The 11287-nt window shown below is 44.3% G+C and overlaps 1 protein-coding gene across 1 annotated transcript in view; it reads left to right on the forward strand.

The window, feature by feature from the left end:
* Positions 1-5548: 5548 nt before the first annotated feature.
* Positions 5549-11287, forward strand: part of LOC311148777 (fibroblast growth factor 22-like) — a gene marked incomplete at both ends in the record, with an annotated part of 42041 nt that continues 36302 nt past the window's right edge. Inside the window, one exon of the mRNA XM_084185738.1 lies at positions 5549-5906. Coding sequence (XP_084041864.1) covers positions 5549-5906 — 358 coding nt within the window. The remainder of the gene's footprint in view (positions 5907-11287) is intronic.

The following is an 11287-nucleotide window of genomic DNA, read 5'->3' on the forward strand; positions in this document are numbered from 1 at the left end:
TTCCTGGGGGTGCAGGCCGCATGAAAGAGTTCCCTCTCCATGAAGTGGAAATAGGGACGACCAAGCAGCTGGCATACGAATGAAGTGGAAATAGAAGAGTTATCATAGAAATTAGCTTAAAGATGCATTAAAATCAAATAGAAAGACCCCTTACCCCAGTTATTTTAGCATTTGTTTCAAATAAAGGTATGTAGGCCTACACACCCACAGCATGATGCAAAGTCTACCAGCCACAGCTGAAGGTACAGTTGAAGTCGGAAGTTTACATACACTTAGGTTGGAGTCATTAAAACACGTTTTTCAACCACTCCACAAATTTCTTGTTAATAAACGACAGTTTTGGCAAGTCGGTTAGGACATCGACTTTGTGCATGACACAAGTAATTTTTCCAACAACTGTTTACAGACAGATTATTTCACTTATAATTCACTTTACACACTAAATTGACTGTGCCTTTAAACAGCTTGGAAAATTCCTGAAAATTATGTCATGGCTTTAGAAGCTTCTGATAGGCTAATTGACATGATTTTAGTCAATTGGAGGTGTACCTGTGGATGTATTTCAAGGCCTACCTTCAAACTCAGTGCCTCTTTGCTTGACATCATGGGAAAATCAAAAGAAATCAGCCAAGACCTCAGACAAAAAATGGTAGACCTCCACAAGTCTGGTTCATCCTTGCGAGCAATTTCCAAATGCCTGAAGGTACCATGTTCATCTGTACAAACAATACTACGCAAGTATAAACACCATGAGACCACGCAGCCGTCATACCGCTGAGGAAGGAGACGCGTTCTGTCTTCTAGAGATGAACGTACTTTGGTGCGAAAAGTGCAAATCAATCCCAGAACAACAGCAAAGGACCTTGTGAAGATGCTGGAGGAAACAAGTACAAAAGTATCTATATCCACAGTAAAACGAGTTCTATAACGACATAACCTGAAAGGCCGCTCAGCAAGGAAGAAGCCACAACTCCAAAACCCCCATAAAAAAGCCGGACTACGGTTTGCAACTGCACATGTGGACAAAGATCGTACTTTTTGGAGAAATGTCCTCTGGTCTGATGAAACACAAATAGAACTGTTTTGCCATAATGACCATTGTTATGTTTGGAGGAAAAAGGGGAATGCTTGCAAGCCGAAGTACACCATCCCAACCGTGAAGCACGGGGGTGGCAGCATCATGCTGTGGGGGTGCTTTGCTGCAGGAGGGACTGGTGCACTTCACAAAATAGATGGCATCATGAGGAAGGAAAATTATGTGGATATATTGAAGCAACATCTCAAGACATCAGTCAGGAAGTTAAAGCTTGGTCGCAAATGGGTCTTCCAAATGGAATATGACCCCAAGCATACTTCCAAAGTTGTGGCAAAATGGCTTAAGGACAACAAAGTCAAGGTATTGGAGTGGCCATCACAAAGCCCTGACCTCAATCCTATAGAACATTTGTGGGCAGAACTGAAAAAGCTGTGCGAGCAAGGAGGCCTACAAACCTGACTCAGTTACACCAGCTCTGTCAGGAGGAATGGGCCAAAATTCACCCAATTTATTGTGGGAAGCTTGTGGAAGGCTACCTGAAACGTTTGACCCAAGTTAAACAATTTAAAGGCAATGCTACCAAATACTAATTGAGTGTATGTAAACTTCTGACCCTCTCGGAATGTGATGAAAGAAATAAAGCTGAAAGAAATAATTCTCTCTACTATTATTCTGACATTTCACATTCTTAAAATAAAGTGGTGATCCTAACTGACCTAAGACAGGACATTTTTACTAGGATTAAATATCAGGATTTGTGAAAAACTGAGTTTAAATGTATTTGGCTAAGGTGTATGTAAACTTCCGACTTCAACTGTAGATGTATAAGCTTCACTGATTACAATTAGATTAGCATATTTGTATTTAGATTCACACATAATTGAACAGCCATAAGCAAAGCCAGCTGTGATAGAAGGTCTTCTAGCACTTTAGAGGACATTGAAGAATATTGTTTTCCATTACAGTGCTGATAGAGAAAGCTGGAGCACCCTACAACAATTACACAGGCAAGTCTACGAACATTCATCTGTCCTGATAACTGTTAAAACATTTTTGAAGATGGGGAAACAGTTTCATACAATGCTAACAAAAAACACATCCCCAATGTGTGCTGTGCTCTCCCAGCCCAGGCTCCTCCAGTCTGGCAACAGCACAGGCAGGCAGCGACAATGGATTCCACAGGGTGGAAAGAAAGAGAGTTTGAAGGAAAGAAGGAATAAACCTACTGGAAGTCAAGAGACACTGCAGAGTGGTTTAATTGGGGGTGAAATACAGATTTTTACTGGGGCCCATGCAGATAAATAGAGAGAGACGTTTTGACGAGGAACTCCACAGTATCTAATGGCCAGAACAAGCAGGTAGACAGGAATGGCTGCCAGGGGTTAGGGGGTTGAGGGCTGGGGGGGGAGAGAGAGGGCAGCTGGCCTCTGTCTGACTGGTCTTTTATTTACATTTTAGTCATTTAGCAGATGCTCTTATCCAGAGCGACTTACAGTTAGTGAGTGCATACATTTTCATACTGGCCCCCCATGGGAAACGAACCCACAACCCTGGTGTTGCAAGCACCATGCTCTACCAACTGAGCTACAGGGGACTTTATGAAGAGAGACGGGGAGAGGGGGGGGTAAAGGGACAGCCAAGCTTCTGGGAAGTCACTGTTGTCCTCTCTGTGCACGCACCCCTCAAACACACTTCCACCCCTGGACACCGTGGTCGCCCTGGGGCGGTACACATCATTGAAATCATGACCCTTTTAAAAGGAAGTAAGTGCTGCACTAACTGGATAGACTCACTTTAAAACTTGTGCTGTGGAGCGCTGCGGCTGTTCTCACAGCAGATGCTCCTAGCACCCTCGGCTGGCGGAATCAGATGATAGTGAATATTTCATTTGGTTTTACTTTGGTGTAAAAAAAAAAGGTCAACACATAGCCAGTTACAGTTTTGTCCTCGTTTCATTATTAATTATTAGCATACAGTAAACTTGAGCCACTTTTCAAAAACCATCAGGAATAAACTGAAGGAGTGAGGACAGGACAGTATATGGACAGTTTTGACAAATTTGAATGGAATACATTAGGTAACAGCAGGGCCGGCCCCAGGAATAAACAGTTGCTTAGGGCCCCCAGCCGTGGCCTCCCCTTCAGCTACACTGATTGAAGTGGATTTAACAGGTGACATCAATGAGGGATCATAGCTTCCACCTGGATTCACCTGGTCAGTCTATGTCATGGAAAGAGCAGGTGTTCCTAATTTTGTGTACGCTCAGTGTATATACAGGTATATATACATATTTTTTGGAACTCAAAACTTACTGTTGACAGTTAGACTAGTAGAATACACAAGGTGCAAGTTCGAAATGTGGTTGTGCATCAGCAGTTTTTCTCTTGTTATGTCAGTCAGTAACAGCCACTCAATTAGCCATGTCAACTAACTATTTTTAGATTGGTAAGTTAGTCTAGCCAGCTATCTAATCATGGCTGTATACCGACAGGCTCACAGGGCACGTTCCCAGGGGCTCTGACCTCAAGGGGGCCCCCATTGATTTTGTTAGCCACTCAGATATCATTAACATGGCATAAGTCATGGCAAAATGTGTAGAATTGCAGGAAATTAGCTTTAACACTGTAAAACTTTATTTCCACCCCATGGCAAAATGTGTAGAATTACAGGAAAAAGCTGTAAAACTGCAATTTTCCTCTCTCTGTCCCATTGCAAAAGAAGTAGAATTGCATGAAATGTATTATAACATTGCAAAATGTTCTCTCTGCCCCATGTGTGTAGAACGGAATACATTTTTTCTCTACGACCCATGGCAAAATGTGTAGAATTGCAGGAAATTAATTTTAAAACTTAAATATTTCTCTCCGCCGTTAAGAGGCGGGCCACCAAAATTGTTTGCCTGCGCGGTGGGGGCACCCCGCAACCAAATCTAGCTTAGGGGCCCCAAAAGCTAGGGCCGGCCCTGAGGTGACATATTCATTTCTTTGAACCCAATGACTCAGTCCTGATTTACAGCCTGATTATGACAACAGACAGACAGAGTGTGAAGTTGTTAAAAAGGTGTTCACCATTACCACCCTGGTCTCACAAATCAGAGGTGAACATCAGAAACCACCTCATAGAAATATTAACACAGGGATCAGAAAGACTCCTCTAACGTTGTTTCCGACATCTTGATGCAAAACGGCAAAAACTAAAGCCCTCTTTAATCTGTCCCATGTGTCTACAAACAGTCCAGTCACAGGTGTCACAAAAGGCCCCCTTCCATGTCACTTTACAATAATGGAGTTACCTTCTCACTGCTGACCTAGGATAATTCCTCATCATCTTCAAGCGCTGGGACAACAAAGGTGTTTGACTTAACACTTTCCAGTTGACACTTTCCATGGAGCAATAAAACCTACAGGTAGCTGGCTAATGGCTATCTAGGAACCCCTAATGGCTTTCTAGGAACCCCTAATGGCTTTCTAGGAACCACGATTAGGAGAAAAAGGCTACATTAAGAAATGATAAAAGGGAGATGGTGCAAAGCCTCTCTCGTTTATTTCAAATAGTTATCAATGATTGTGGCCCCACCCCTCTCCTTTCAACTCCCCAGATGCAAGCCCTGCCCAGGATAAAATGCAGGACAAGCCCAAGCCTCCTATTCCACACAGGAGAAGGGACGGACTGCACAGGAGAGAGTGGGGACATTCATTTACTGCTTCACTGCTTCATACAGGCAGACAGACCAGACACTCACTCACTGACTGCCTCTCTCACTCACTTACTCTCTCACACTCACTAGCTGTTGCCTCTTTCTCTCTTCCTCATACATACTCTGTCTCTCTCACTCTCCCTTCCTCTCACTCTGCCTCTCTCACTCACATATACACAGACATACACACACACTCTCTCCCTCTCTGTCTCTCTCTCTGTTTCTCTCTCTCGCTCTACACACACACATTCTGTCTGTGACTCTCTCTCCCTATTGCACTCCTACACACACTTACACACAGTCACTCACTCTCTCTCACTCAAGTCATTCTCAGCCACAAGTACAGACAAGCACCGTGTTCCAGTCCAGCTGGAGAGAGAAGCATCGCAAGGTGCACACATCGCAGGACAGGACACTGGCTGACTCTGCAGCTGGAAAGAAGGACACAAGCCAAAAGGAACAGAACAAGGAAAACAACAGAAAATAACAGATGACTTTTGGCAATGGAATTACAAAATAAATAGTTTTTGGGGACATAGTGAGTAAATAGAGGCTGAGAGAGAAAGAAGAGGAGTTTATCATTAGACAGACAAGTAAAGAGGCCAACTCATCTGTGACAGAGGGCTGGTTGGAAGCCCAGGTTCCTCTCTGCTCTGTTGACTGGTCCTCAGTGACAGGGTCTGCTACTTCCTTGATCATCACCCCTTCCCACCTTCAGAGAGAGAGACCACTCGACGGGACCACACAGCCTGGGTCTCCAGCCAGCCAGCATGCTTACTGCCTGTGCAAGGTGCACCTTGGGAGTCTGACCCACCATGTGCAGATGGAAGCCACCCGTCGCCGGACTCAGTCCTGACCTCGCTGCCATTGGCACTGCCCACACCGGGCTTCCGCCCCTGCCCAGCGCTGCCTCCCTCCGCCTGGTGTGCCTCACCCTGCTGCTGGTGGCTGGCACGGCTCTGGGGGGCTGCCCACCTGGGGTAGGGCATGAGCCCCTCCAAGTACTGGCGAGGGGCATTAACTGCTCATGGACACTGGAGCGGCACACACGCAGTTACAATCACCTAGAGGGCGACGTCCGACTACGGCGTCTCTATTCCGCCAACAAGTTCTTTCTCTGTATCGACAAAACGGGCAAGGTGGACGGCACCAGACGGAAAAACTACGCTGAAAGTGAGTAAGCTGGCACTATCTCCTCTTTCTATCTCTCCTATGTGACGGAGAAGGGGTGGGATGCCCATGACACTGTACTATATTTTATGGTGGTGTGAACTCTCATCTTGCTACTTTTATAGTGGTTTATAGGAGTTTCACTGGTTTGTATCTGCCTGTCGCTTCTATTTATGTTGTGTTTGGAGCGGGAGGCGTTGCTAGGTAAACTGGGAATACCCAGTGTGGATTAAACCACCTCATGGGAAACCCGGCACTGTGTTTACAGCAAGGCAGACTTTGTGCGTCAGTTGGTCATGCAAACTGGGCTTGGGAAAAAAGCTTCAATATCACAGGGGATTAACTTGTCGAAACTGTGTTGAAAGTCCTCTGGTTCAAGGGGAAGCAATATTCTATTTCTCAAAGTTTTCTCACCGATTTTGTTGAGTGCTTGTTAGGGGAATTGTCAGGATAATTAGGAGCCTCTGTGATATAAACTGTTAAGTACAGAACCGGAATCAGCCGCTAACAAAGATCACGTGTGTGTGAAAACTTCAGACCAGAGAGCTGGCTTCACTTACACATACAGCAGGTGCATTGGGGTCGCCAGCGCTGTATAATTTACACTAGATACTCAGAGAATTTCTACATACCCATGCAAAGTGTAAAGTCTTCTTACACATACATATCAATCAAGGATCTTCAAAAAAATGCCTTGAACAGATCAGATCTTTCAACAGCTGTTATTATCTCATCTCAGTATGTTAAATTTCCCCAGATTAGATTGCACTGTATCTGATGTTAGTCTATAAGGTGAATGCACCAATTTGTAAGTCGCTCTGGATAAGAGCGTCTGCTAAATGACGTAAATGTAAATGTAAATGTAAATGTAAATGTAGTAATAGGGACACTTGAGAGGAGGGCAGTGCACTGGGCATAGGTGTCACTCACTCCATGATCTCCATCAATGGTGTCTTTCAGACTGTTGACCAGGACAGACGTGTTGTCTCTGGTCATGAACTGACCTCCCAGTGGCCACTGGACAGCCTTGAGAGGTTTATGCCTTTGACGGTTATATTTATGTATTTAGTCGTTAATGCCTTTTTACGCAAGTGGGTGAGTCAGGGTTTTTCCATGCTACCGAGGTAACAGCAGGGACTGCCCAGTCAGTCTGCCACTGTGTACAGCCTTATAACAGTCGGCTGACATTTGTGAACCTGCCGGGGCTACTAGACTACTCATCTGGCAGACAGTTTTATACCTCACACACACACAACATAAATTCACATTGACTTGAATTATCACAATTCTAAATTGTGCTGGTGTTTGTTTTCATGTAGGTGGTTTAGATGTCAGACATAATCATAAAATGTTACTCTCTCAGGCCATGCTTATGTTTGACACTTTAAATTCAGATTGGAGCAGGAGTGGAAATAAGGAATTGGCTTCGCAATGGAAGTTATTAAGAGGACTGCAGCTACATGAAACTGTTTCATGCAGGAAAGCAGCAAAAGTGATGCATCTGGATTGGGAGATGTGTGGCTTTCCATGGTCTTGTCAGAAGTGCTTAGTCAGTTGTACAGAGTGGTTCCCCATGAAAATGTGCAGCCCCCAAATGCAATGCTCTCATACTCTTTAACCACCATCCTCTCATTTCCTGCCCTGGAAAGAACGGTTCTCTATGAACACTACAGCACAGTGAGGGTGTGTACCTGCCTGCACCCCTAAAGCTGCACCCTGCCAAACCAGTGGTCATTCGGCCTTGAAATTAGTGAAATGGACCTTATGGTCGTGATGTGGTCATACCTCACAATGAGACGATCTGGCCTGGTCTATTCTCAGGTCCAGTTTGGGTTCTACGTTACCACAGGTCATTGCACCTAGAGAATTCCTTGATATTGATACGGTCACTAAGCTATAGATTGGAGAAGGATGACTGGGCGGAAGCTCTGCATTTTTAATGAGTTTCCATTGACACAGATACAAGACTGCAGCCGCAGTACGACTGTCTCGGTGAAAAGAGAGTACATATCTTTAAGTGGCTTGGCAGGCACAGTAGATTTTTGTCTTGAGTTTACAAAAATGTCTCAAGTGTCTAATAAAACATAAAGAAACAGCAATTACTTTATTATCCAAACATAGATGTAATGTAACCAAATTCTATGAACACATCACACATGAGCACATCACACATGAGCACATCACACATGAGCACACGCACACGCACACACACAAACAGACACACACACACACACACACACACATTCACACACACACATTCACACCTCTCACCCGTAGCAGACCCCTTTCTCCTTCCCACATGTTTTAATGTTGCTGGTGTGAGTGGGGAAGCACAGCTCAGCAGGGCCCTGAATGCTGTCCAGTGCGAGAAACCTCCTTGTTCTCTGTGTTGCGGTCTGTCAACACGGCTACGTTGCCCCGACAGCCCTGCTACGCCCTCGCCTCACTCAGTTTTTCCAGCCCCTGCTCCCAACCTCTCAGGTGTAAAAACAGTTGGAATTAGTCTGCTAATTGAGGTTGGAAAATATTGTATCAATCCCAGTGGACCAGAGTATGGAACAGCTGAAGGAAGAGGCAGGGACTCAGAGAGATGGAAGGTACTGAGGGAGAGAGAGAGAGAGAGAGAGAGAGAGAGAGAGAGAGAGAGAGAGAGAGAGAGAGAGAGAGAGAGAGAGAGAGAGAGAGAGAGAGAGAGAGAGAGAGAGAGAGAGAGAGAGAGAGAGAGAGAGAGAGAGAGAGAGAGAGAGAGAGAGAGAGAGAGAGAGAGAGAGAGAGAGAGAGAGAGAGAGCGAGAGAGAGAGAGAGAGAGAGAGAGAGAGAGAGAGAGAGAGAGGAGAGAGAGAGAGAGGGAGAGAGAGAGAGAGAGAGAGAGAGGAGAGAGAGAGAGAGAGAGACGAGAGAGAGAGAGAGATAGCAGAGGAGAGAGAGAGAGAGAGAGAGAGAGAGAGAGAGAGAGAGAGAGGGATAGCGAGAGAGAGAGAGGAGGAGAGAGTCCGCAGTGGAATATGTGAAAATGTAACACTTTGTACTGGTCTGGACACGATTTGTGGCCAGATGTCAATTGCCTATTTTTATTAAATAATTTCAAAGGTGAGTTCTGTCTGATACAGTAGCATCCTGTTCTGTCCTGTTGCTTCTGAGCACACAGGTCATGTATCAATTCCTGAAACGTGTTATTGTCGCAGCCAGACCTAATCCCCACAGGCCACAGCTCTTTAAAGTATTTCTAAAACAAATTATCTAGATACCCATCAGCCATGAATAAAGTGCCTGCCAAACCAAGCCAATGGCGGATAGCTTGCAAAAACCACAATGGCAAAGTAGGCCTTCATATGATTACAAACTGCCGTGTCACCAAGGCACAAACATTTGCATGTTGTACTAATAATGAGAAGAGAGAGATTTATTTTTGACTGATTGGGGTTCAACATGTTTTTCTTTTTAGCAAATGGTGGAGGTACAATGATCGAAGGGACAAACAAATCAAGGTGTTTACAAAAGCTCTAAAAGTTGTTACACATCATATCCTGTCCCAGGTCATGGGTCATATCTTACTAATTGGGCTCCCGAGTGGCGCAGCGGTCTAAGGCACTGCATCTCAGTGCTTGAGGTGTCACTACAGACCCCCTGGTTCGATTCCACAACCGGCCGTGATTGGGAGTCCCATAGGGCGGCGCAGGATTGGCCCAGCGTCGTCCGGGTTTGGCCGGTGTAGGCCGTCATTGTAAATAAGAATTTGTTCTTAACTGACTTGCCTAGTTAAAAAAATATATAATAATAATAATTAAGCAGAGCACAACAGCTGTCGAGGCCGGACCCTCCTCCACACTATAAACCACAGCAGTCAAACAAAAGCTGCCAAGAACCGACCCACCAGATTGGAAGTGATGCAGACAATCCCACGGGGGGCCAGTATAAAAAAAAATAAAAAAAATATGTATTCACTAACTGTAAGTCGCTCTGGATAAGAGCGTCTGCTAAATGACTAAAATGTATGTAAATGTAATTACATTGATGGAAGTTACAATCTATCTGCAACATTAAAGCTGATCTACCCCCTAAAGAATACATTTATAAAATCGCTGTTAGGGACCAATAAAATCCCAACACGATGTTTGATGTCCCTCGGACAGCCTTAGTCCAGTTGAAAATACATATATGATGATTATGCTTGGCCAACCTTGTTTTCTTCCTTTTTCCTTTTTTCTCAGGTCAGGTCCCCATGAAATATAGTTGGCAGGCACGCCAATGTATGAGCCATTTTCACGTCTCACTTGAAAAGGATGCACTGTTGAAATTAAGGGTGTGTGTGGCTAAGGGCATCAAACAGTTGAGCGGCCTCCAGGCTATGACACCGCGTTCAACCTGAGGAAATAAGGCCACGTGACAAGTATAATCCGAGAAATCACTTACATTAAAATATGCCTGCTTCGCTATGTGCCAATTTGCTGTTTTACCTTTCTTCATCTGTGCCGTTTTCACTGGGAGGAGGTGTGTCCTGTTTACCATATTTCCCTTGAGTTTAGCTTTGCAACATCTCGCTGTTTGTTGTAAGACTTTTCCTTTGCAATGAGTTCATGAGTATTTGACTTGGACCTGGCCCACGGGAAGAAAATCTTCCACCCCTTTAGAATATGATGTGGAAATGATTTAAACCCGTTTGAGAGAGGGGAAACTGTCACGCACCGACCAGAGAATGACTGGGTTGAACTTGAATTGGGCACATTTGAATGGACAGGATAAATATTTTGCAGGCATCTACATAGCTGCTTGTAAAGACCTTAACAATCTTTCATGTTTAGTATCTAAAATACCAGTTTATTTCTGTTTATTGTAGCTATAAGATAGTGACCTTTTTAGAAAGAGAGAGAAAGAGAGCAAGAGAGAAAGAGAAAGACAAAGAGAAAGAGAAAGAGAGAGAAATATATACAGTACCAGTCAAAAGTTTGGACACACCTACTCATTCAAGGTTTTTTTTTCTTTATTTTTACTATTTTCTGCATTGTAGAATAATAGTGAAGACATCAAAACTATGACATAACACATAAGGAATCATGTATTAACCAAAAAAGTGTTAAACAAATCATAATATATTTTATATTTGAGATTCTTCAAAGTAGTCACCCTTTGCCTTGATGACAGCTTTGCACACTCTTGGCATTCTCTCAACCAGCTTCACCTGGAATGCTTTTCCAACATTCTTGAAGGAGTTCCCACATATGCTGAAAACTTGTTTGCTGCTTTTCATTCACTCTGCCGTTCGACTCATCCCAAACCATCTCAATTGGATTGAGGTCGGGGGATTATGGAGGCCAGGTCATCTGATGCAGCACTCCATCACTCTGCTTCTTGGTCAAATAGCCCTTACAAAGCCTGGAGGTGTG

Source organism: Coregonus lavaretus (assembly GCF_964263955.1).
Source record: "Coregonus lavaretus genome assembly, chromosome: 21".
Taxonomy (NCBI): Eukaryota; Metazoa; Chordata; class Actinopteri; order Salmoniformes; family Salmonidae; genus Coregonus; species Coregonus lavaretus.